The sequence below is a fragment of the Sphaeramia orbicularis genome, chromosome 6, assembly GCF_902148855.1.
Source record: "Sphaeramia orbicularis chromosome 6, fSphaOr1.1, whole genome shotgun sequence".
NCBI classification, from domain to species: Eukaryota; Metazoa; Chordata; class Actinopteri; order Kurtiformes; family Apogonidae; genus Sphaeramia; species Sphaeramia orbicularis.
The window spans coordinates 38,843,316-38,870,931 of NC_043962.1; the positions used below are offsets into that span (position 1 = coordinate 38,843,316).

At 35.9% G+C, this 27,616-nt stretch overlaps 2 protein-coding genes across 2 annotated transcripts; one reads left to right on the top strand and one right to left on the bottom strand.

The window, feature by feature from the left end:
* The first annotated feature begins 2,406 nt into the window (after positions 1–2,406).
* commd9 (COMM domain containing 9) lies at positions 2,407–7,005 on the top strand. The gene is made up of 6 exons (XM_030136479.1): positions 2,407–2,525; positions 3,361–3,477; positions 4,499–4,638; positions 5,232–5,266; positions 5,354–5,457; positions 6,327–7,005. The coding sequence occupies exons 1-6, from the start codon at positions 2,418–2,420 to the stop codon at positions 6,462–6,464; spliced, it is 642 nt and encodes a 213-aa protein (XP_029992339.1). The 5' UTR covers positions 2,407–2,417; the 3' UTR covers positions 6,465–7,005.
* A 2,156-nt stretch (positions 7,006–9,161) lies between these two features.
* fcsk (fucose kinase) lies at positions 9,162–25,996 on the bottom strand. The gene is made up of 23 exons (XM_030136477.1): positions 25,681–25,996; positions 22,851–23,002; positions 22,631–22,681; positions 22,417–22,542; positions 21,462–21,534; positions 21,241–21,338; positions 21,036–21,116; positions 20,416–20,535; positions 19,904–20,075; positions 18,764–18,870; positions 18,589–18,690; positions 18,327–18,500; positions 17,456–17,529; positions 16,837–17,192; positions 16,363–16,612; positions 16,102–16,268; positions 15,655–15,882; positions 15,419–15,562; positions 13,784–13,903; positions 12,849–13,036; positions 12,611–12,710; positions 10,991–11,214; positions 9,162–10,104 (listed from the first exon to the last, which is right to left on the bottom strand). The coding sequence occupies exons 1-23, from the start codon at positions 25,760–25,762 to the stop codon at positions 10,033–10,035; spliced, it is 3,261 nt and encodes a 1,086-aa protein (XP_029992337.1). The 5' UTR covers positions 25,763–25,996; the 3' UTR covers positions 9,162–10,032.
* Positions 25,997–27,616: the final 1,620 nt, after the last annotated feature.

Here is a 27,616-nt window from a genome sequence, read left to right on the forward strand (position 1 = left end):
GGCAGGTTTATTTCTATTGCACATTTCATGTACAAGACAATTCAAAGTGCTTTACAAAAAACATTAAAAGCATTCCAGCAGAAGCAATAAAAAGTATAGGCATGAGAGAAACAAACAGACAAACAAGCAAAACAAAATCAGATAAATAGATAAAACAGATAAAAACTTAAAAGAATAAAAACTCTATTCAAATGCAGCTGAGAACAGGTGGGTCTTTAACCTGGAGTTAAATAAACTGAGTGTTTCAGATGATCTGAGGTTTTCTGGGAGTTTGTTCCAGACATGTGGAGCATAGAAGCTGAACACAGCGTCTCCGTGTCTGGTTCTGACTCTGGGAACTGACAACAGACCGGATCCAGATGACTTGAGGGGTCTGGTGGGTTCATACTGGGTCAGGAGGTCTCTGATGTATTTTGGTCCTAAATCATTCAAAGCTTTATAATCCAGCAACAGAACTTTAAAGTCTATAATCTGACGTACAGGTAGTATTATCACATTTTAGCGTGGATGAATGTCAGCTCAACATTATGAGCCAGTATAAAAAAATGCTTAAAATTTCCAGTCAAATTAAAATTTCTAATATTCATCAACAATTTTAAATTAACAGTAAACCCATTGTTTGGCCTATGGCTCTCACTCATGGTGCAGCTCTACAAATATACAAAAACAAACACAAAAAGGCCAATAAACATTGCCACACACACAATAAGTCAAAATTAACACTAACCCAACAACCCCGCTGAACACCTGCACATAAAAAGAACACATTTTGAACAGCATGCCTAATACCCACAATGTAATGGGTAGATAAAAAGGTGTGGTCATGACTAAAACTTAGTGATTTAATTCCCTTCAACTTAAACTTTTTCATTCTTTCAACTATGTCTACAAATTAGTAGAATATACTTCACATTTTATAGTAATGTCATAAAACTTAAATCATTTAAGTACATTGTAATTAAAGTATTTTAGTAAATACAACTTCCGGGCTTACAGTGTGTTATAAACCATGAAGAACATCTGAGGAACCTTCTCTAAAGATCATTTGGTTTATAACACCATTCATAACTTCTGAGATACATTCCCTTAAGGTTATTTAACCCATAAACCATGAAGAACCTCTGATGAATGTTCCCTTAAGATTATTTAGCTTTTAACACTTTCTAAAGCAGGTTTTCTTGGAGGTTTCCTAGCTTTCAGAACCACAAAAAACCTCTGAGGAACATTCCCTTACCACAGAGTCAAGTCCTGAATCCCACTGAGAATATTTAGGATGTGATAACTCTCCCACCATCAATACAAGATCTTTGGGCAAAACTATTAATCATCCAAAAACAAAATATCATATGAATGCCCTTTTTTGGTCATACAGTGTACATATATTGCAGGGTTAGGGTTAGGGTGTCACTAGGGTTCTGGGGGGCTTACATGGTGTGGATATGGTGGTGGTGGTGGTGGTGGTCCTCAATTTGCCCCCATGTTGAAAAACTACATTACAGCCTTTAAAAAAAACTGTCCAACTTAGCAATTTTTTTTTTTTTTTTTGTAATTGTTGATGTTGCTGTGATAAAGACATTTAAGTAAAAAAAAAAAAGCTTTTACTATTACTATGTTCATTACACATGTATTATCCTGTAGGGTTGTAAGAAAATATCGGTTCTGCAATATAACACAATATTTCATTTCACAGTACTGTATCGATATCAAAAAGTACTGTATCGATATTTTTTAGGTATTTATCCAAATGCGGATATTGTGTAAGTTCATTTTTGTTTTTTTTGGTTTTCTTTTATTTATTATTATTTAACACTCTTTTATTAAATAATGTTAGTTCCTTTGTTGGGATTGCATAAAAATAATGTTATGATGTTAGTTATGAACTAATAGAGTATGAAAATTTGAACAGGATCTTAAACTGTAATGTCTGTAAAACATAATTTGATTTTTAACACAGGAAAATTTTGTGATATAGCATTAGATCCTGTTCTGATTAAATAAAAATGTGTTTAGTATTTGTGCATATTTCTGGTGTAATTCCATTCCTCCAGGAAATAATATTTTAAAAAAGAAACAAAACCAATAAAAAATTGCCTTTTTAACAGTATTGTGATACATCTTGATATATTGTATCATGATCCTAGTATTGCGATTTGTATCGTATCGCCAGATTCTTGCCAATACACACCACTATTATCCAGTGGGTTTCATACATGTCTTGTTTTCATACAATAACCTACAATAAAATCACTTTTTTAACAATGTTTCTCACATGTTCAATGGTTGCTGCTAATACCCTGTATAGTTATGTGGTAGAGGCATACACACATATAGTATATTTATATTTAACTGTGAGTCTCTTTGTTCATATGGTGTTTATTGAATGATCTGATGGCACTTCTGTCTGTACTTCATTTCCCATGAGCAGTCGACGCATGTTTCATCACGTGACTTTCAAAACGTCACATGTCAACATGGCTGCCGCTGTCACCGCCGAAGATTTCACCAATTTACAGCTTCTTTTAAAGGTATTTTCTGTTTAGTTTTATCATTTTTAAAACGTACACAGTAAAAACTAATGCCTTTTACAAGTGTGTATTTCTCCAGTTAATGGATTATTGTCTAAATGCTGTTCGCTTACTAACCGTGTCTGCTTTATTTGGTTGGAAATCGTAAATTGCGAATAATGCTTGATTTAGAAAAGTCTGAAGTCATTATTAATTTACTTTTTTACTTCAGCCCAGACTGTAATACACTGTGTTTGACTATCAAGTTATGTAAGACTTTTAGATGTACTTTACTGTAAATTCATCGTCATGTATCCTAACATGATTTTTTTTCAGTAAACTGGCTAAATCCTTATTCATCTGAATAATAAAATGTAAAATCCAAAGATATTGAATTTACAGTTAAATATGACAGACAAACTATCTCATCATTGTGTGTGAATGTATGATGGTATAAGTTAAAAATTTCTGAGGAAGTGAAAGTTAATCAGTTATTAAAAATATCTTCAGTCAGTTTTCTATAGGACCAAACACTGCTTTTTACTTTTCATTGCCTATATTTACATTTTAAACATGTGACTACTCTAAGTAGCTATGAATCATTATTGTTAGTTTTGTTTTTTTAAGTTTTACACAACTAACAATCTTTTATTATTCTCTATTAGAAATCGAATCATGTTTTTGATTAGGCAATAGGCCTACACTTACTGGTAAATGTCAGGAAAGAGTGGAGAACTTATGAATAACTCACCCATAATCAGTGAATTCTTTCCTGGTCATTGTAACAAATTATTTGACTCGTTTAAAGTTATGCTTGTGGTTTTTTTGTTTTGTTTTTTTGTTTTTGTTTGTGAAGGCTCCGTCCAAAGATGCAGTGAGGGACGTTTGTGTTCAGAGTCACCGAGCTCCCAGTCGCCTCTTGGCCGAGAACACTGCAACTACATTAAGCATCTCTGCAGCTCAGGCTGCTCAGGTAACAGCGACACTTGAGTGGTAATACTAATAATACCAATAATAATCCAGTCAGAGGAAGCTTCAGAAGTGAAACATTTTCTGTGCTCGAGTTTGGCTTTGTAGTTTGGTTAAGGAGTCTGTCATCTTTATATTGAGTGGTAAACAGTCATTCTCCCCTAGCATTTACAGCATTTCCATACATGTCAGGTGGATACTTATATTTTTCATTGATTGATTTGCAGACATTCACTGAGTTTTCCCTCTTATTATAAGACATAAGTGTTGCATTGTTGCACAGCTAAGCAAAAGAAACAGAAAAAAAACATATTATATTATTATAATTCTTTATTATTATATTATTATTATAATATAATAATATTATGTTATTGTTTTATGCTGATTTAAACATTGAGAAGCTTTGTTTTGTGTAGATCTGACGTTATGAAAAAATGTGTAATTTATATTTCTATATTTCCTGTTTCTTAAGTTGAATATAGATTTCCTCTTTTGATTACAAAGGTGGATGGAACATCTGTTTTCAAGTTAATTTTCCAAAGCACCTTTAGTTCCATATACTTTCTTTCTTTTTAGATATGTTTACGTTCCCAAAGAGCATATGAATATTTTGTTTTCTCAGCAATTTAACAAAATGCACATTAAAGATTTGAAAATTTCATCATTTTGAGATTGATATTTTTAAAATTACAAAACAATTTCTTATGAAATATGCCTTTTTAAAAAAAAAAACAAAAAAAATAGTTTTAGTTGTTGTACATCTCTTTAAATCCACTTGCATTTTTACATCAAGATTTAAGATCCTCTTATTCACCCTTCAAATCCCTGAAGATGAAATAGGTCATGTTAACATATTTTAACATTTTCTATCATCATGATTTTATTTAATTTTATTTAAAAGAGCAAGTTGCCGTTGTTGCGATTACATAGAGTATCCTGTGTTACCTCACATGTGTTTAAAATCAGATTTCCTACTATTATAAGTATTATTCAGTGAGTACATGTCAATTGTGTGTCTCTTCCAGTTGGTCCAGTCCCTCCATGTTCTGTCTCACCACGTCCTGTTCTACAACCTCAGCTCTCCTGAGCAGATCCTTGCTCTTTTTCCTGACTCATTCCACTCCAGTCTGAAGAACCTGATCACTAAGATCCTGCTGGAGAACAGGTCACCTGCACTAAAATTCACAACCACAACCTTTACCACTCCGTGTAACACTCATTTATTACTAAAGTGCAAAAAAAAATTTTTTTCTGTGTTTACTGCAAATAAGACAACAGGCAGTGTAACACAAATATCAAAGTGAAGCATGTAATATCAATATCAAATAATAATATTGTCACTTTAAATACCAGAAATATAAATACAGAAATCAGATTATGTGAAATATTATGTAAGTACATAACACATATGAAGGTTTACAGCAATTATAATCAAAATCTAAAGCACATTCATTAATGAATGAACTGTATATTTCATTTCTTACACCTCATTGTTAAGATTGTGCTTTTTACAAGCACATTATAAAGTCATTTTGTATTTGTCTATTTATATTATGAAACTGTAAAGATGTTGTATGCTGATGTTGGTTCCAGCATCTCCTCTACTTTAAAACTAAAGTATGGTGCATTTCACATTTCTTTGTACACATAAATCTAAGGTTTATAATGAAGTGAAGATTAGAAACATTTCTCTTCCAATTATTATAATTTATCTACAAACTGTAATAACGTCATTGATCTCCCTCTGATACTTTTCAGTCCAACATGGAGAACAGAAGCTCTCAGTAACCAGAGTGAGTAAAATCCATGCCCATATTATTTGTTTTATTGATTTATTTACTGCTTCTACTGATGCTTTTTGTGGGGTTCTGTGTGTTTAGTTTCCCTCCCTCAGCTGAAGGAGTTGGACTGGAGAGTGGACATGGTGACCGGCTCAGAATCAGTCAGTCGGATGTCAGTCCCAACCTGCCTGGTCCAGTTCAAGGTTTGTATCGGCCTGAATGAATACATAAATACACACATGGAGAACTCAAACACATTATAACAGGACTATATCTGTGTCCAACATCCATCCTACGTAGTAATTCTGACCAGAATTATCAGGATTAAACAATGTTTGAGGACTGTAAAGAGCCTCACTGTTCATCAGTTACATTAAATCAGAGATTCTCTAACTTGAGATGGAGCAGCGTACACTTCCATGTAAAACAGTTCACTTTCTGTCTTCTAAATAGACATAGTCAGGGAATACTGTGTGCATGTATGAAAGTAGACTAACAAGGCTTTAACACAACTATCTTTAATACCACATTTTTACTGGTAATTGATATAATTTTACCATCATTAATACTCATTTAATTTTCTTGCTTGTTTTATTTTCCTGCTTATTTTTTTTTTAGCTCCTCCAGATCAGGTTTGTGTTGCAAGATCATTGAGAGTTTGTTGCTGAGACAGAAGTAGGCCTTAAACAAAATCAATTTTCTTCCCATTTGTTTGTCTTAAAAATGTAATTTTAATGTCAGAATGCTGAGAGATCTCGTCGTTGTAGTGATGCACTGACTACATAATTCTTAGTGGATACTGATACCACTGTTACTGCCTGTTTCTTTGTTTTGTTTTTGTTATTTAACCCCACTTAATAATAGAGATATTTACAGGTGCAGACAAACTAGAAGTAAATTGTGCATGTGTGGTCACAGGAGCAGGAACAAAAAACTGTCCTATTTAGTATTTGGGCTAAATCCATCTGAAGCTCTTTGCTACTGATGTCATTCATCTCTCTGCTACTTCCTGTATAAGAAAGTAATGCAAAAATGTGGATCATTATTATTATTATTATTATTATTATTGCAGATGGAGGATTCCTGCCATTCTGGAGGCAGTGAATCAGTTTCCACGGTAACGGTAGAGCTGAGCAGGGAGTCTTTGGACACCATACTGGATGGACTGGGACGTATTCGAGACCAGTTGTCGGTGGTTGCTGGGAAATGAGGACTCAAACCAATGAGAGAGCTGACTGGCTCATGTTTTTACAGACTAATATTCCTGGTTCTGTTTGGATCATTCCTCTTCATCTAAGAACATAAGTATAAAAATGTATATGAACAAATATGAATAATGTAAATAGTAAACTGTTCAGTGGCACATTGGACACAAAGTTTTTTGACAATCTTTCAACATTTCAACTCCAAAATATTTAATTATTTGTAAGTTTTTGAAGTAGGCCTCTGTCAGAGACCATCAGCATTACAGTAATAAAATCAGGAAATAAACAGTATATTGTTGGTCTTAACTTTATCTTGGGGAAGTGTCGCCATTCAGGCTTTCACACATCCATGGAAAAGCTGCATAAAGTCTAAAATTAGGGTTATGCTAAGGTCAAGACTAGATCTGTATTTGAATTAAGATGCCGTTTTTTACAGAGTGGTTAACCTCAACCCATCTTTAACTCTAATCTGTTCTTCTTTCCTTCCTCTTGATGTTTTTTTATATATATACCACTGACCTGTTGCCAATAAAATTGATAAGCTGCGAGATGTTCCTCCAGATGTCTCGTTTTAGTACCACTTACTTTTCCAGCCTTTTGTTTCCTGTTTCAACTATTTCGTACAGTTTCTGAGCTTAAACACTTATGTTTTCTGTGTTTTATTTTAAATGAAATATAGATTTATGAGGTTGAGGTTTATCACACTGATCTTGATGAACACACTCATTTTCAACCTCTTTGTGCACAAAAGTCTTTAATTTTTTCCTGCGACTTTTTATTTTACTAGAACGGAGCAACTGTAACTCACAAAAATTTCCCCCTGGGTTTAATAATGTATTCTGATTTTGATTTTACATATACATAAATGATTCATATACGAATGAATTGACTGAATTTAGTTTCACTTCTATTTAATTTTTCAGCCATTACAAGGAAAGGACTCATTTATAGAAGCTGAAAAAGTCGAAGCAGAATATCAAACATGAGTTGTACTGTTAAAAGTTGACATTGTGAAAAGACAGTTTGTTCTTGTGAACCATTTAAAATGACTCAGTTCTCTAATTAAGAAGGAAAATAAAAACAACTGAAGATCAGAGCATTTCATTTGAATACATAGTGCAATGTTCACTTTAATTTTTTGTCTTGGTTAATTACATGTTTTCTGTCCTTGTTATAGTGTTAGTTTTTACCCCTCAGCCAACGTCTAGCCAGAGGGGTGTTGTAATCGTTTTGTCATCCGTCTGTCTGTCCATTCAATGACATAATCGCATTATCTGAAGAATGCATTGAGATATCTGCACCAAATTTAGACTGTGGATGCATCTTGGCATGGAGCAAATGCCTATTGAAAATAAGTGACCTTGACCTACTTTTCAAGGTCAAATGGCCTTGTACCTTGTGCAATTATAATATCTGAGTGCTTTCAAATATAAATATGTATGTAATAAGTTTTACACAAAGACAATCTAATCTAAATTATAGGGCAGTAACTTTCAACAGAATCTTACACTATATTTGGCCAAGGGGTATTTAAAGTGCGCAGCATGTTATGTTGGTTAATAGACTCCTGTCCTACTACACTGTTGCCCATAAAGTTGGAATCAAATATTTTTACTTCTTCTAATGAAATGATTGTGACAACGTAATTTATTCTTGATAAAGTGTAACTGCGAATCAGTTTGTAAACATCATCCCTGGTCAAATGTGATTACTGATGTGTATAAATAGGAATAAAAAGAAAAATGTGTCTGAAAACAAAATTAATATAATTTTATGGTCAATAGTGTATCTATGGTCTATATCTTTACTGGATCTATTCCCAAAGACTTGGTTGTGTTCAAGATGTTGGGTCAACAAACGTAAAACTTAAACTAAATAACATAATACCCCTCGGCCAGAATGGACAGACAAACAGACAGATGGCAAAATGATTACAGTAGTAAGAACTGAACAAGGAGCAGGGGAATAAAAAAATGCCTACCTGTTTTGCATGATTTATAAAGTATTTCATGAACATATTTGCCAGTGAAAATTGTTATTAACATCCTTTCATACAAAAAACTGTTTCTCATAATATGAAATCAGAGATTCACCTTAAAGGACTTCACAATTTGTACAATATATCCATCTTTAGACCCACAGATTGAGTGATGGAACTCCTCCCCTAAAGAAAAAACCTTTAGTGGGAAAATAAAAATGTTAGGAGCCTCAGACAGTACAGTAGGTGATGTGTGTACTCTGGATGAACACTGAATAAAGGATTTTAAGATGTTTAATACATTGCAGCTGTAGTTCTGTTCCTAGCCTTGTTATATGTTGCATAGTTGACTATAGTTATTAATTTTTTGTGATTTGGAGAACACAGTTTTTATTTGCATTTCATTTAACTGATTTTTTTCCACTGCAACTTTTAGTCTTGTCTATTTTTGTGGTGATGTAGAATCATTCTAAGTGATTTTAACCAGAAGCCCCTGGTGAATGAATAACTGTTCTACAATGCTTTCAGTGAATATTTTATTTATTCTATTAATTTATAAAGTGAAAACATCCGAACCATTTGTGATACTGATAATCTTTCTCATTTATCAAAAATAGATTCACAAAGTACAAAAAATATTCACATTTATCTTCATACACTGCTGATTACAGTGTTCAGTGAAAAGAAACAATCAAATACTTAATTAAACACTTCATTTTTTTCACTCTTAGTAAACCTCCATAGTTTCATCAGAATTTCATCGATTAAATAGGCATATATCTGTTAAATCAAGATGAATTATTTAATTTGTTTGGTGTCATGTATTTGTTCTATGAATGTGTGATTCTTTCAAACATTTTGCAGAGATGGCGTGACATCAAGCTATTGTGCACAAAACATGATTTCACTTTTAAGTTCACTTAAAGCAGACGATAACAGATCATTGTTGACTCTCCTGGTCTTACTGATATTTCGGGGTTTGATCAAACCACCTCGTCGGGAAAGAAGCTGTGGTGTATTTGAGGGAGACAAAAAAAAATCCCTGAACACTTGACATACCGTTCATCAGTCTAAACACACAGTAAACATGTACCATTTCTTAACTAGCATAGTAACAATGAAGACATGTGTTATTGTCTGATTTTACTTTATAAAATAGAAGTTGCTTTGAGTACACTGATATGGATATGACATGTTTAGTTGTTGAAAATAACAGCAACATTCATACATGTTTATTATCTCTCCCTTACTTTCAGGCATAAGAGATGGCCAAATTATTGCATTTAAGCAGAAAAACTAAAACTGTTAGAAACATAAAGAACATTTTACATGGTATATAGTGACTAAGCCCGTTATTTGACCTTTTTTCTGCTGAACAGGTGTTTATTAAACCATTATGTCTCAAAATCCAGACTCTCTAATATTTATGCACTCATGATGGACAAAAAAATCTGGTGTTTATGTGCAGGGGGAGTGTATAAGCCTTGTATATTCATTAACCAGTGGGATTCCTGTTTTTTTGTTTTTTTTTACCATCAAATATACAATCATCTCCTTTATAAGGCCGTTTCAGCAATACACCAATTTATGTGTCCTCATGATGGCGCCAGGACTGTGATCCCATCCATGTCCAGCTCCACTGAGTGAACACTGAAGTCTCCAAGACCCTAAAACAGAACAGTTATCGCCAGGGTAAACGAACCAATGAATCCACCACAAAAATGTACTAAAGAAAACACTGAATACTCAATGAGAGCTTTAAAGACAGTTCTACCTCATTTTAAATGTATGAATGAATATTTGCGTGGGGACTCAAACACGTATCTGTACATATGTGGTTTTGTAATTACACTATTACACTCAAATCTTCCATAACAGTCTGAGCATTTTAACTTAATAATTTAAAACAGAGAACAAAGCAAGTTTTAAATTTCATATCATTTATAATTTGCCTTTGTATCACTTCATTTTATTTTATTTTTTTAACCTTATATTCCATTAAAATAAGCATAGAACCCAGGTCTCTATTTTTCCTCAAATCATTTAATTATTTAAGTACTTATGTTGTTATTCCTTGACTGTTTTACTTGTGTGTACTTGTTTGTTTTGTTTGCTGTTTAATTCTTTCACATGAAATGTATTAGTTTGTTCTCTGGCTACTTGGAGCTATTTTTATTTTAAGTCATTTTTCTAATTTGCTGATATCCCTTTTGAATGATAGTCAAAAACTACAATAAATGAAATAAAAATGTTCACATGTTCACAAGTTTATAAATATTTGCTTGATAAACAACAAATCCTGATTAACTTTTATTGTTGAGAATTAAAAGATCACTTTGACCTCATACTGTGCGCATGTTTTTCAAAAGATAATCTGCAAATTGAAATGTTAAATCAATGTTACAGCTGTAAGTTTGGCAACAGTTGTGAACTATTGGTTGTGGTTTGCTGATAAATCAAGATACTAAAAATAAACTCCGAATGATTTCATAAGTCACATGACAACAATAAAGTGACCTAATGACTTCTGACCCTGATGGTCGGGGTACGTACCTCTGTGTTGTTTAGGACGTGGAGCACCGCCTGATGCTGCTGAGGTTCTCGAGTCAGCAGATAGAGGAAGCCTCCTCCACCAGCTCCAGCCAGACTTTGACCCAGGACCAGCGGCCTCAGGGCCTCCATCATGGTCCGCACGGAGGCTGGTTCACACCCAGGAGCCATCAGCTTCTTCTGCTGCCAGGACCGGTCCAGACACCGGCCGAGTCTGGACAGAGAACCTGAGGAACAAGGCAGGGAGGTGACTGTGTGGTGGTGCGGGGGTTTGACTGGCAAATATAAATATGACTACACTGGTCTACAATTTTTTAGAAATGATTTGCTTCAGAGATTAAATGTGCTAAATGTTACGTATTTTAATAAGATTAATTGGAAAATAAATGACAAAAGTGCCGGTTTGCTGATGTTTTCAAGGCATATGATTAAGTGTTATTACACATATAGACTGGTTTATGTACATTTATATAATAGTTTTATAAATCTTCCACTAAATAGAACCTGTAAAGTGAATGTATTCTAATGTGCAGACAGTGTTTTGAAGTAGATCTTGTAGCTCTGAGACAAATATTCCTTTTGAGTCAAACCCATTCTCTCGTTAATTCTTGAATTTCACATTTTGACCCAAGGCCGTATCTTGGAAAGTTCAGCCAACCAGCATTTTTTTACTTGATTTTTCTTTATCAGTGACTCTCATGTGGTAAAATTTCATTACTTTTATTCTGGAAGCATTTTCCTTGTAGACCAGTGCTATTAGTAACACACAAAAATACACTTAAAAGTAAAATACACAAAAAAAAAACTATGTTGTGCAGTGAGCAGAAAAAATGTGAAGAAATTAAAAAAAATAAATTGAAAAGAACATGTTTTAATGAGTCTTATCTCAGGAGTGGTGGAAAAGTTGGTGTATCGAAATGTGCAGAAATGGAGCTGAAGAACAACTTGAAACAAATATAAATATCATGTTAAATGTGACACAGAAACACGGCCTTTGAAACCTCAGAATATTATTTAACCTGTTAAGCTCTGGGCTATTTGACTTAAGTGGGAATCATGTCAACGTCAAGAAAAACAATGGATTAGCCGATAGCTGAAGGTTCACTGATATAAAACCAAGGTATGATCAGAAAACAGTGAAGGCAAGACAAAATTAGTAATCATCGCTCTCTAATGCAACCTTTATTTTTCAGTGAGTTTTAGCGGTAAAGAAATAATCTTTGTACTGTTGGATCTGGTTAGTGTTAAGTTAGCGCTACAAAGTTTGTCACATTGGTCTTTTGTTTTATGAAATTATTCATGATATCAGCAGGTCTTGGACTGTCAGCTTATTGTAGATACTTGATTGAAGTGCTTGTTGTTTAGACTGTGTTCTGTTTTCCGGTTTTATTGAACTCTTAGCTAACATTCCTCAGGTTATGTGGATGTATAGCAAGTGTATATTGCTACCAGTGTCATGTAGCATTACCATGGTAACACAGACAGAACTGCGGCTGCCCCCAGATGTAAGAGGTTAAGTGTTAATAACTCTTTAGTTCCACCTGATTTCTGTGTCAATAACTTGTGTATAAAGTGTTCATTTAAATTAAAATCTAACAAGTTAATCTAGTTTCTAAGTCTCACCATCTGAACAGGCTTTGGCGCATTCCTCTGAATTGGCCACGAGCTGCTGTGCGTTCTGGACCATGGAGGGCAGACGGCTGTACCAGCTGCGCACCACGTCCTTCAAACAGTCAGACAATGTTTTCATCAGAGACTTGGATAAATAAATACATTAGTATACATATTCTAGTATGTAACCAAAATATACTACTTTAACTAGCATCTGTTTCATCTGAGATTTCGTTTAAGTGGGACAGACCTGCAGCAGGTTGCGAGCCAGGCGGGTTTTGCCGGTGTAAACTAGCAGAAGATGCTGCTCCAGAGACACCAGGAAGTCCTCTGATGGACTGAGATGTTCCACTTCCACCTGCAGAGGTAAGGATGCCTTGGAGCGACCCACCTTGACCCCGCCTACCAAACCTCCCACCTGGTCCTGCCAGCCTCCACCTGAGCAAGACAAACAACAGGGAGTTCAGTCAAACCAGAGGCAGAAGCATTGTTTAGTTTTTTTCTGCAAACTGTAGGACACTATGTGAATATAGTATTTTTTTTAAACATTCTCTTGTGTGGGCAGTGTTTTAATACAACAGATACAAGGCAATTTTCAGTGACTATTTTTTGTCTCCATAATGAATGTCCATACTTTTGATTTCTCTTTGGCAGTGGTGGTGGTTTTTATTCTGTTGATTCCTGCTCTTTGTCTGCACACACAGTGATTTCCACATTACTCTGGCAATGAATACTGCATTTCAATTCATTTAAATATACAGTGGTCTTAAATGCATTTCTGCATTAAAATATAAAAAGAAAACAACTAGGCCTATGTTCAACATTTTGTTGACTAGTGTACTTAAATCATACCAGATATTTCCAATCAACCAGATCAGACATCCTATAACTGCATAATGGTCAGCTGTCAGTGGTGTTGCATCCCCTATATTAAGTTAACATTAATGTTACATGTGGCTCTTTCATTAGAATAAAATTACATAACATGAATGTCACTAAACATGCTGTGAATAAAAGTGAAGTTTTACAGAGTAAAGTCTTGGTGAAATGAGTAATGTTAGTCACATAGTCGCCATGTTTACGACTTTTACTTCCAACATCAAACTGCGTCATTGGTTCACACTCAAATTTCTTACTTAATGTGTTGGATTAAATACAGTTCTACAGAAATCAGCCCGACCACACCTGTGGTGAGAATCTGTTCCAGGTACAAGACAGCGTGGATGAGGGAGTCTGTGTCGTAGGTTCGACCGGTACATCTGTAGACTGCAGCCAACAGTGCCCCTGCCAGGATGCTGCTGGTACCTGCAAGACAAAGATAATTACCGTAAATTCCGGACTATAAACTGCTACTTTTTTCCCACGCTTTAAACACTGCGGCTTATACTCCGACGCGCCTTATACGACGATTTTCCCTTATTGCCAGCCACACCCCAGGGAAGAATCTGTCTATTGTTACCAGGTATGCAGGAATGGATAACATTAACAACTTAACCTTTATAAAGTTAATATTAACACACACAAAAGGGGAACTTTTAAGGAAAAATAGTAAACCTTCAAATGTTAATATTGTTTCACAAATATACAAAACAAAACTCTGAATGAAAACACCCAATAAAGCTCTCCAGAGACCGTCATAAATTTAAAGCATCTCAGAATTAATGCGCACGTCGTGCGTAATGTTAAATGAAAATGAAAAATACAACAGACATAATTACTTGTTTTTAATCTTTATATTTTAAAAATAAATTAAAAGTCCTACTCTAACGAAAAAAAAAAATTTGTTCACTTTCAAGTGTCTTTCAAGTCATTTTAAGTCCGTGAATCCACAGCCGGCGCAAAAGCAAGTCAATCCCGTATCGGCACGAATCCAAAGGAAACCCGATAAGTCCACCGACAAAAAAAAAAAAAAAGAGAAAATGTGCTTTTATTACTATCCCTTTATTGCCTTGTTTTTTGTCTTTTGTTTTTTAATCATCATATTAACAACGAATCAACCTATAGATATGACAGCAAGCTCACACATATCATACCCATTTACAAACAGGGAATAATTTCATTTGAACTCAAAGAAAACCTTTATCCAATTACCGGCTCCAGGTGCTGGTGGTGTCGCACGAGGTGCCGCGGCACCACTGGCACCTTGCCGCGGCACCTCGTGGTGCCACGGTTACCACGGCTTGGTGCTGCGGCACCACTGGCACCTCGAGCCGTGGTACCGGAAGTGAGCCACCGGCGGTGTCGGTGCCTCAATATGCACTCAAGGTCTCTGCAGTTTTGACGCAATGAAAAAAAAGGTTCCACTTGGTCCCATAGACTCCCATAGAAGCCAGGCTTCAACGGGGAAATGCATTGACCATAGATCGTATGAGGAAACAGCGCAACGGGAATGTATGAGAAGTGAACAACATCAAGTCTGATGATTTGTGATAAAGCCGATTCTGAACGAACTCGTCTGTGAGATGAACGTATTTTAACACGTGTAGTCAATGAAATGTCAACACAACCGAACATATTTAACCATTTAATTTTCGTAATGATAGGGGAAGCCGGGCTTCTCTTGCAGTCTATGAGAAATCGCCACTGGTGGACACCCACGGCTTATAAAACGGTGCGGCTTATATGTGTACAAAATTGATTTTCTTTCTAAAATTAGGGTCTGCGGCTTATATTCAGGTGCGGTCTATAGTCCGGAATTTACGGTACCTTAACCCTCATGTCACTGTTTTTTTTATCCTTCACAATCTTTCTTATGTAGTTTATATATTTTGTGTTTAAGACTTTAGCTTTTTTCTTGTTAAGTGACATGTGGTTCCTCACCCAGTCCTGACCCAGTGGGCAACAGTGACCAGCTGTGAAGCTCCACTCCTCCTCCCCACCGCTCCATCAGCTGATCACCCAGAGGATGTTGGGAGGACAGAGACACCAGACCACTGCATACACACACAGCCTTTAGTAGAGCTCCTGTAACACACACAGACACATAAATACATACATAACTTAACAGTGTCCAACTCCATCACAGTGAATTTGTCATGCTGTTAACGTTTCAGTACCAGGTGCATGAGGCTGACAGTAATCCCTCAGATCATCCAGGCTTTGACACACTGTCTCTGTGGAAACCCCACTGTTCCGCCCTCCAGAGTAGCTGACTAACAGGAGGCGGGGCTCTCTGATGCGTCGAGCTCTGGCACCAATAGGACGTTTCCCATCAACCTTCACTGCAACGTTGGTTACAGATCCACCGTGTTCAAAGGCGATGGGTGGAGTGTCGCTCCATCCACCTACAGCAGATGGATGATAATGATTACAGTGTTTTAAACAGGCACAACAGTCATTTACTATGGTTAACTATTCATACTTTGACTTACAAAAATAGATTCAACTGTGAATTTTATTTTTTAAATGTGGTACCTAATCAACAATAGAATGCCTTATAGTGCATACATTTCTACATAAACCACTATGAACTAAAATAATTTCAGCATTTTCACAGGACTCACCTGCCAAGTCCAGTCTTGCTGGACACTCAACTTCCTGCCATTCCTCTAGAGGCGGGACTAGACCTTGTCCAATAGATATGAACCTTTGTGATGACATCACTGCCTGCCGGAGCAACACCTGACCTGCACCTTCATAATGTCGTGCTGCCCGGACCAACAAGTCTGGCCTGTAGATGGCAGTCATCACCAATATGTGACATGTGACTGTTTACAGAAGTATACAAAAAATAAACTCTGAAAAAACAAACTCCGCCCTCTCACCTGCTTAGCCAATGCATTCTCTGTTCAGCGAGGACATGGACTCCGCCCCTCAGGTTACCCTCCTCTAACAGGGAGTAGGCAGAGCTCCAGGCCTCGTTAGCAGCAGGTCCACTCCTTAGCCCTCCTCTCCCCCCCGCCATGCAGACCAAAACATCAGCAATGCAGGACAGACAGCGAGCAGACACGCCCAGCTCTGCCCCATGATATGACTCCGCCCCTGGATCTGGTCCTGCCCTACTTCCTGCTGCAACTGCATGAAAAAAAAATCATCAGTCGTCAATCAAACTAAACACTGAATCTTATAATAATATTACAACATGTATCATTTTATGTATTACAATATAATAACTATTAAATATCATGTACATCTTAATATACCGGCAACAATCTGTTTCACTTAAAAACATTAATCAATTAGATACCAATACATTATATAATACAATAAAATATTATGATGAACATGATGTGACTTACTGCTGTCCAGTGTTTCCAGCAGCAGCCCCTGCTGTCCTCCTAGCACCACTGCCCTAAAGCAAGGCAGCAGACAGACATCTGAGCGACTCATCAGAGCGTCGAAGACTCTCCTCCTCCCCGCTAGGAACAGTAACTCCTCCCTCCACTGGAGCTCCGCCTCCTGGTGGGTAAGTGACAGTACTTCCTTCAAGGACAGTCTCCAGGCCTCCCTCCACATCTGCAGAGAGCCGGCTCCGCCCAGCAGCCAGACGACGCCTCCCTCCAGACCTACAGCACCCCCTCTGGGGTGGAGGACTGGGAAAAGACGAGCCTCGAGGAGGGAGGGCTGTTCTCCTCTGACCCACAACTCCTCTGGCCTGAAAACATTCAAAGTGATGAAGCCATGACTCTCAAATAATGTTCAGTCACTGACATTTAGAGGCCAAAAATTATGATGTGCCAAACTCCATCTTATGCCCAGATGGAGATTGATATTTTTCTATGCAAATATATTGGGAATGATATTTTTTTCCACTCACTTCATAGTCTTTTTGTTTTGTTTTATGCTATAATGTTGTTTCTAGCTGAAATTATTCAAAGATTAAAGACATATCAATCAAAGATCAGTAAATGGCCTTACTGGATTCCTGTTCTGCTAAAAAAGATGCTCCATCTCTGGCTGAGGAAAGATGCTTTGTCATCAGAAGAAGAAACCTGAGGAGCGAGAGACAGATTTCCATCAGATATTCTTGCCTTGGTTCTCAGTATTCAGAAATTAGATGATTAGTTTGGATTTTGTGAAATGGAGTTATATAGAGCAGAAAAACTGATTTTAGCCACCTACCTAAGAACTATGAATCTTAAATATTGAGTTATGGCCAAAATTGTGACATCACAGAAACCATGACTTTAATCACTAAATTCTAATTAGTTCATCCTTAAGTCAACATGAATGCTTGTACTACATTTTAAGACTTTCTTTCAAGTTGTTGGAATTTAATATCAGTTTATGTTGTCATGACCTGGCTCAGTGCCAAAACAAAAAGGACCAAACACAAGTACAGTTAACCAAAAATGTATTATAAGTGGTAAAAGAAAGCAAAATAATCCATCCAAAAGACAGAAACCAAAACTGAAACAATACCTGGCCACATGATAAACAACTCAAAGAACAAAAGCAAAAAAAAGCTCTGGGCCATGCAGCAACACAGCCCAAAATGAGTAGGGAAGAGACCAGAGGCTGAATGACTCTCAGGCTTTATAGCCACAGGCCAGGTGATTGCAGGAGACAGCGCACATTAATTTTGCCTTGAAGAACATGAAAAGGCCTGGTCTAATACTGCTTCAATCAGTTAATATACTTAGATCCAAACACAATAAAACACCTCACTCCAGTACTTTAGTGTGCGTCTCAAAGTCCCCAGTGAGCAGTGGTGAAGGAAATAGTATCTTATATTTATTTTATTTTCACAATCTTAACCATCTGTGTAGGTGTCAGATAAGGTTTTTACCTCTAGGTCATCCTGCGCTCCAATCACCGTGTACACGTTCAGCTTCAGTTCTCCCAGTACTATTCGATGTCCCTGAATGATGATGTCATTGTCCAGCGCCAAATCTCTGATGCATGGTGATGTTGACAACTCAAGACCAGACAGTAAACAGCCTGAGGGGATGTTCACAGGGCCCTGATGGAGAGGTCAAAGGTCACAAGAGGAGTGAATCGATTACATAAAACTGAGCTGTTGGATTGAACCACAGTGTTGAATTCCTGACCTGTAGGTGGCAGTGTTGAACCACTGCTCCTGATGCCATTGTAACATCTCCCTCCAGAACACTGTTGATGACCCGACTTCCTGCGCTGACGTTGCTCTCATTCTGAGAACGAAACAGAGTTACTGAACTCCGCTCAAAGTTTTTAGTGATGATACTACGGAACAGGGAGTGTCACCTGAATGTGCGACAGAGTGTTTCTATCTGCCCAATCACAAGTCAGCCGATCGACATGCTGTTTCCCGGACAGTGTCAGGTAGTCGTAGCGACCACCAGGAACGCACACTGTGGGGAAATGAGCAAAGAGCACATGGAAAACATAAGCATAAAAGACAAGAAATACAGGAATATGAACATAAAACTAGAAGAAAAGGACAATGTATCATATACGACTTGAGAAAGAGAACATTAACAAGTAAAAAACAGCAAAAGTAGAACACAAGTAAAAAACAAAAGGCAAGAAACTGTGTTGAATCAAGTGAACAATCAGCTGCCACTGATGTGTCAGTGCATATAAAAATACAAAGGAGTTAAGCCATGCTTCCATCTATAAGAGAGATTACTGTTGTCCAGAAATGTTGGTTTTCTGTCTTGTTGATCATTCACACAGTACTAATTTTTTATCTCATGTTGATGCTGTCATGTTTTGAAAATCAATCAAAAACAAAGTACAATAATCTTTGGTGGCCAGTGTCTGGAGATCTTGGTTGTTCTTTTCTTAAAAACAAGCTGTAAAGTTGCTGCTTCACCATAATAACTACTGAGACTGATGGGTAATGTAGTATTCAGAGCCATCTGCCACACAAAATCCATATGAAATTGACTGGTGTAGCATAAATGTTAAGTATTATGAAGGAATTGACATGAACATAATGTAGCATTCTGTCTATGCCCCTTGGGAGAAGAATCTTCCTTTAACGCGATTTGTACTGTAATGATTTATTTACAATACATTAGTTCACAGGACTAATCTTCTTATGTTCATGCAATCATGTACTTAGTTGAGTTATAATTGACACTCACGTGCATGTGGAATACCATAGGGATCTTTCTGTCTGTCTCCATTATGCCTCCAAATCCAGCTGATGTTTTCCATTTTTTTCTTTTTTCCACAATATTTTTATTCAATTTCTGACTAAAACTCAGACAAACAATCCTCACATCTAACAAGAGGATATGTTTTCCACTTTTTTCAGTGACCCTTGTGTATTTGTATCTAAATTGTAATTCACTATGTGCCTCTTAGATTCTTATGTAGGTATTTTAATATATTTTCGCTGCCCACCCACTCACAAATGTCCACTGTGAGTGGCCTTACCCAGTCGGAGGGGAGTCCCTCTCAGGATCCTCCACAGCTCTGTCCTGCCACTCCTCACTAACGCCCCCTGTGGGCCAGAGGCAGAACTGCACCCAACTCTCTCCTCCTTCACAAACTGATCCTGGGTCTGGTCTAAGCAAAGACACTTCAACACATCCAGGAAGAGAGATATCTGAGGGGCAACACCACGATACAGAGAGAGTGGAACAAACTGGTGTTTGAGATACACTGATGAAAGAAAATGATCAAAACAGAGATATACATCAATAAAATCCCAAATAGAGTCTATTAGAGACAAGACTGGCACCAATGTATACGCAGATGTGCACTTTTTCTCTATTAGTTGAATGTCACTAAAATCATGTCGGAATAATGGAAATTTTAAAAGGCAAAAAAAATGGAACTACATTTATTTTCTATTCATGGATCAAACAAACCCAAAATGCTAAACAGTTACTCAAGAAAACCAATTGTAACAAATATAGAAATTAAAACAAATGCTGGACAGGTACCTGGAGGGGAGGAGCTCCAGAATCCAGGCCAAGGTATGTGCAGCCATCCAGAGGTGGAGTGACATGAGCCTGCAATAACTTCTCAGATACAGACCTGCTGAAAAAGACCGGACCTGACACCTAGAGACAAATAATTCACATCAGCTCAAAGGAGAGATATTTGCCAGTAATAAGTAGCTAACAGTGTATAGATATCATGTTCAACACTGAATACACATTTTTGGCTTCAATGTCAAGGATATTTCCACTGACAAATGCTTCTGAAAGTTTCTGAAATATAGAGTCCATTGTTAGAAAAAATTACTTTAATATAATAATCAGAAGTAAAAGTCTAAGAAGAAGTCTAGGAAGATAATTTACAAATATATAATTTCATCAAAACTGCCAAAAATATTTACACACCACTTAAACACACTATGCATTCAAAATGTATTTGATAAAAAGTTATTTTTTTTCAGAGAAAAGCAGATTATCTTAGTTGCAATTCAAGACCAGCATAAAACAACAGGTTAAAAACCAGTATTTTGCCATTCCAAAGAATATGTATCTGTACCTGCTCTAATAAATTCTGTTTTTATGATTCAAGTTGAATCTTTGTTTTTATTTGTCAAGTGACGTACCAGAGGCACTTTCCCATCAGACATCACAGCTTGTTGGATTTGCTCTTCTGTTCCCTTGTAGATAATGTCCCTGACCTGACCCTGGAAGGCAAAACAAACACACCTTTAATCCCAATCCAGATTCATCATGAATGAATGAAACAAAAACAATACAAAACAAATATTAAAGAGATGTGGCATCAGTTTGCTAAAATAACTTGTGCACCTGTTGGTCACAGAGGTAGACTCCGTGGTTGCCTGCGTAGGAGATGTCACCCGGTAAAGCCAAAACCTGAACACCGGAGAAATCCTCCCAGGATAAAACTAATATACAAACATCAAAATGTACAGATAAATCACAGCAAGCAGTGAAATACAGGGATGTGCCTGTACTTCATGTAAACACAGTACATTGGATTGAAACTAAAGTAACTTGGCTTCACTAACCAAAGTCAGGAGGAATGGTGAGGATCACATCAGTGCTGCAGACCCAAACACCAGGAGGAGAGCCAGGACAAATCTGAATACATTAACAAAAGACAGAAAACATCTGTTTATTATTTTACAGTGAACACAAGTGACCATAACATATAATGCTGTGGTACAACAAATTCAACACCCCAATACTTTTTTGTTATCAAAGCTTTCTCTTGAAAGTCACGTCAGTGATGAATAACTGATGACAGATTGTTGCATTTTTCGTTTTACAGTGCACACAATACTTAACCTGATTAAATGGGCCTGAGTTGGTGGGAAGAAAATTGTAAATTTATGAAATGAACAATGAAAAAAATCTGATTAAACATTATTGTAAGGGGTAAAAGAGGAAAGTGCAACATAATAATGGTGTACAGACCAATACTGAAATATCAGAACTTTGAATTACAATTTTTTCTATTTCAACAATAAATGTGTAGTAATTTCAAATTATTTACAATATTTTGTACTACAGTATAATAAACAATAATAAATACAGTTTACAGGTATAAATATTAAAAGGTAGAATCCTACCCATGAAATCAGAGACTAGACTAGACTAGATTAGACTAAAATAGAATAGAATAGAATAGAATAGAATAGAATAGAATAGAATAGAATAGAATAGAATAGAATAGAATAGAATAGAACCCTCTTTCATATGAAAAAGGGAAGCAATAAAGGATCCCTTTAACTTTGGTTTGGTTTCAGTCGAGCATGCATGACCAATAGTGACGTACATCTACTACTAATATCATATACTCAGTGCACACTGGTCGTGTACTCACCAAAGCCAACACTTATCATGTCTACTTATGTCACATCACACATTTTACCTTAGTTTGAATTTATACAACTGATACAACATCATAAAAGTCGTATTCTGACGACACCAAATACAAAAAACAAGTGAAATCGGGTAGACCTGGTTACTAAGGCGGTCCAGCAGCAGGTCCAGGCAGCAAACAGGAGCCTGGACTTTCTGGTCATGTTTCTCCTGGGGCAGCCAGCAGAACGCTCTGCTGCAGGAACTCCAGGGGAAATCTCGACCCTGTGGAATGAAAATCAAAAGAACTGGATTGAAAAATGCATCTACAAAAAGAGCACAACAGAATTAAACATGCACCTGCTTCACTCACCGTGTGAAGGATGAGGATGTGAGCATCATCCAGGACATCGGCTGTCACCACCTGACAAAACATTTCTGAAATATTTACTGTCAGGAAGTAAATCAAATCAGACAGACATTCTCTCAGCTGTAAAAATCAATGACATCTTATAAAATGTGGATGCTCACTATTATTAGTACCAGGCAGTGGTTTGACCAGTCAAGCTCATTCTATCAGTAGTTTTACTTACAGTGTGTCCAGCCCTGTTGCTCAGATGTTCTGCAGCTACCAGTAGAGCATTGAGTGTCGCCCCTCCACTGCCCAGTGGCTCCTGGCGATCCCGTACCGTCAAAACCAACGCAGCCTGAGAGAGAGAGCCGCGCTGCTGCCGCAACTCCAACTCTGACAAACACACACATGCACAAACAGAAAATGGTAAACAGAGCCATAACAATTCAACCCTCTAAAAAATGATAAGCTTTTGAGATGATATATATTATGTGTCTAGCTCCTTATCCTAAAAAAAGCACTTACAGCTTTAGACAATCCCATTAAAACTGCAAAGTATAAAATTACTGCAAGATGTAAGACCTCAGAACTGTTTGTCTACATTTGTTTGTTCGTCTATGAAATTATGTAAAGATGTAGACCTTTATAGACTGTTAATATTTACGATTTTTTGAAGATTGCTATTAATACTTGAATTAAATAAATCCATCAAGCTTTTCTTGAGTAAAAACAAAAGACACATGGAAACATTGTCTTAATAACCTTATAAATGATCCTAAAAGGCTTTGTCAAACAGTAAGCAACTACAAAGTACGTTATAGGCCTACAGCCAATAAACAAAGTGGATAAGGTATCATTTTATAAAATGCTGGAAATCAAGATCTAAATGTCATCAGTATTGTTGTTTTCATTTTAATTTATCGAGTTGCATCTTGTTTTGTCTTACTAAACATGAAATATGTAAGTCTCAGTGTACTGTACGGTATAATTTCATACACAGAGTAAAAGCCTCCTATGAAATATAGAAAAAGTAATCACATATAATGAATGAATGGTAATGAAGTATGACTCATACTTTAACCCTTTCATGCATACTGGTCACTACAGCGGACAGTTATTCTACAGCTGTTCTCTTGTATATTCATGGATTTTGCTGTTTTAGTTCCTTATCAGCCAACACAGTGGACGCTTAAGCATCATCCCATCCACTGCAATTCATATCATTAATGTGTGTGATGGACTGCAATGGGATGGATAAGAGTGAATGGTTGGATGTGAATGAATATTTTATATAGATGGAGCTATAGAAATGCTTTTTTTTTTTTTTTTTTTACTGTTTTTTAACGTTTCAGTTTTCATTAATGTCTGTTTTTTTTTTTTTATGAGAACATCAGCCTGTTCAGGGACTACAGGTGGAAATTAGCACTAGTGCTACAACCTGGCACACTACATCTCTCCTTTTGAAGGTTAATGTATATTGTGCATTGTCCTTGTCTAAATAAATGAATAAAATGGAAAAAAAATAACTTTGCTGTTCTCGATAAACCTGATCTGCAGTAATATGTTTTAGTGTAAATCAATTGCTAATTGTTATTAGACTGTAATTAACAGTTTTCTTAATCAAAAAGTTTATTTTTTATGCATATTATCACCATGAATTGAGTAAAAACTAGTATTAGAGTATGATAAAATGTGATATAACGGCACTAGTGGCTTTAAAAATGTTTTTATTTCGTGGTTTTCACACAGCTTATCACTTTCTGATAATGCATTTTAAATACATGTTTCTTTGCTTCAAAAATCAAATGCATGGTGTCCAGCTGAGTGGACATTTTTGTAACTCCATGAAAAATAGGGTCATAAAAAATTTCAGTTGCATTGTTTTTTTCATGCCTAACAAGGAATAAAAACAGTCAAGAAAAAAATATTGACTAAGGTTCTCATAATTCATGCATGAAAGGGTTAATACCTGCGTTTTTTTATTTCCTTGTTTTTATGTATTTTGCATTTTGATTATTTGCATCATTATAATCTGTTCCTTCACATCATTGTAAATAAACCAGAACTCATTTTTTTTTATTTCAGTAAAGGAAAAAATCTATATATTTAACCCTTTCATGCATGAATTATGAGAACATTAATCAAGATTTTTTTCTTTATTCCTCTTTGGGCATTAAGAAAACAATGCGATTTTTTTTTTTTTTTTTCTTATGAAGCTGTTTTTTAATGGAGCTGCAAGAATGTCCACCAAGCTGGACACCAAAAAGCAAAGAAACATGTATTTACTGATCTACTGCGTGAAAACTATGAAATAAAAACATTAAATGCTGCTAATTTGATGTTTTCTTACATTTTAACGTACACTACAAACAAAAAGTTACGGATATTTTTAATTTTTGGGCTATTTTTTTTTTTTTTTTTCAGTTGGGATTCTTGCACAACGCTTTTTACTTTTTTGTGTGTGATTTGAATTGAAACACACTTTTTTTTTTTTTTTTAAATTACCAGACATTGTTTTATTAACGAATGGCAAAAATGACCAAAAAATGACAAAAAAAAAAAAAAGAAATATCCTTAACTTTTTGTTTGTAGTGTCCTCTAATACTAGTTATTACTCACTTCAGGGACATAATATGCCAAAACAAACAACAACTTTTGTTATTAATTACAATCTAATAACAATAACAAGGAATTGATTTACCCTCAAAAATGTTAGATCAGGTTTATCTAGAACAGCAAAGTTACAGTAATGGTCTGAATGTCAGTGTATGGGATGATGCATTAGTGTCCACTGTGTTGGCTGATATGGAACTAAAACAACAAAACCCATGAATATACAAGAGAACAGCTGGAGAAGAACTGTCCACTGGAGTGACCACTGTGCATGAAAGGGTTAATAAAATTGTCAATATTACCTGATCATTTCCTTAATACAAAATGTCAACAATCCTTTTATTTCTAGGATACAGTGAACATATTGTATTTCCTACCCAGCAGCACCCCCTCTGGCCGGTCAGTGTAAGTGCAGAAGTCAAAGCGATAGTTCAAAGGTCACAGGTGCAGGAACTCACCTCTCTGGAATGAATAAACACTGTCTTTATGTTGGCAGGTGAGGACCACCACCGTCCAGGCGAACCCACCGCTGTCGGGCATTTCCTACCCCTCACAGCCGACCCAAACGTCCCCAAATCACTCCACGGATCATAGCATTAACAGCTAAACACAGAAGCCGTTAAACCTTCCAGCTAAAGCAGCTCTGACCGCAGGCACTCAGAGCTGGGCGGTGTTAACAAAAAAGGAGCACCGAACACAACCTGTTAACTTCTGAGAATTATGTTTAACTAATCAGTCACACACTGATGCTTTTACTCCAGTAGCTTCTTTTGCTTTGACTCCTCCGGCTTCCGTAGTTATCAAAAAGGTGCGTTGGATTTCAATCGTCGGACCTCTCGATGAGGCACAGTAATGGTAAACCCAACGATAAATTAATATTGTAAAACTTATTTTCGTCACGTTTAATATTCTAAAACCAAATTGTCGGCAGCTATGTTGAGGTTGTCTGTGCCAATATTTACATCATTCTTTAATTTTATAAACCATACACGATCTGTGGTCTAGTTCATTTCTATTCGTTAGCGTTCCGGCAACTTTATTGAAAACATTTGAGTATACAGTACAAAAATTTAAACAAACAAGATGTCAAAAAGGGAAAAGCATTTGAACATATAAGTTTAGGAAAATAATGCATAGATTTAAAGATACAAAGCATGATATACAAATAATAGTATAAAAGAGAAAATAAATAAATAAAAATAACAAATCTAACAAATATAAATAAATGCAACAGAGACTTCAGTCAATATTAAAGAATTGTTTATAAATAGCCAGGGTGTTAGACCTTTTTATTATTATTATTATTATAGATACATTCTAAAGATTTAATATAATTTTCAAATTCCAATAGGAAGATTTTAAAATTTGGGTGTGTTTTAGTATATTTATTTTTATGTATATGAAATTTTCCAAATAAGATAGACAAATTTACAACAAATTCTAAATTGTGGAAATCATGTTTAAAATATATAATTACATTTTGGGATGTTATAGTTATCTTTTTATTACCTATAAATATGATATATTTTTCAATTTTAGACCAGAAATTAAAAGAATGTTCACATAAAAAGAATAAGTGTAGAGTAGTTTCAGAGTAAGAGTGACAAAAGTTGCTTTAGTCAGTGTAATTAGTCCAATTTCCCCTTTTTATGTTTTGAGGATTTCACAAAATGTGTGAAAGTATAGTGGTCCTAAATATGTAACTGGTCTAATTAGAACTTTATTCCGCTTTTAATTCCACACAACTGATTGTTGTTTTGTTGTTGTATTTATCCGTTCAAGAATATGTGGAATCTAATAAAAACACAATAAAACAAAAAAAAATGAATAGTGCTTTCTTTATACTCACATTTGCCTCCATATTTCATGAGCGATCTACCTCTTTGTATTTTCATCAATAGAATAAAAACATTAAGCTGCAAGTTTCAGACAAGAACACATGCCTTTACAGCCTTAACCTCGTAAGACCCAGGACATGTCAGCAAAGTACAAGCTTTTTTGTTTTTTTTAATTAAATAAGTGCCTATATTGGAAACATCATGATGCAAGTTTTTTCAGATGCATTTTTTAAAATTTTTATGGAATGACCTTTGTGGTGGAGTTTTTTTTTTTTGTATCAAGTTGTGAAACTCTTGTCCACAAATGTGGACAGTGGGTCTTAGGAGGTTAATGGATAAGTAAAGGGGGTTCTTCAGCACTGCGAGTAATCAGATTTTCCCTCACCATTAAAACCCCAAGACAATAAGACTTTGATAAGTACCATCAGCTTTTCATCACCTCTGGAAATGGTTAGGACTACCATAAATCAGACAGCATTCAGTAGATGCACTAATTCAAATTGTTGGGGTTTAATTTGCAGCATTTACATGTGACTAGGACACAATGCCAATGAGA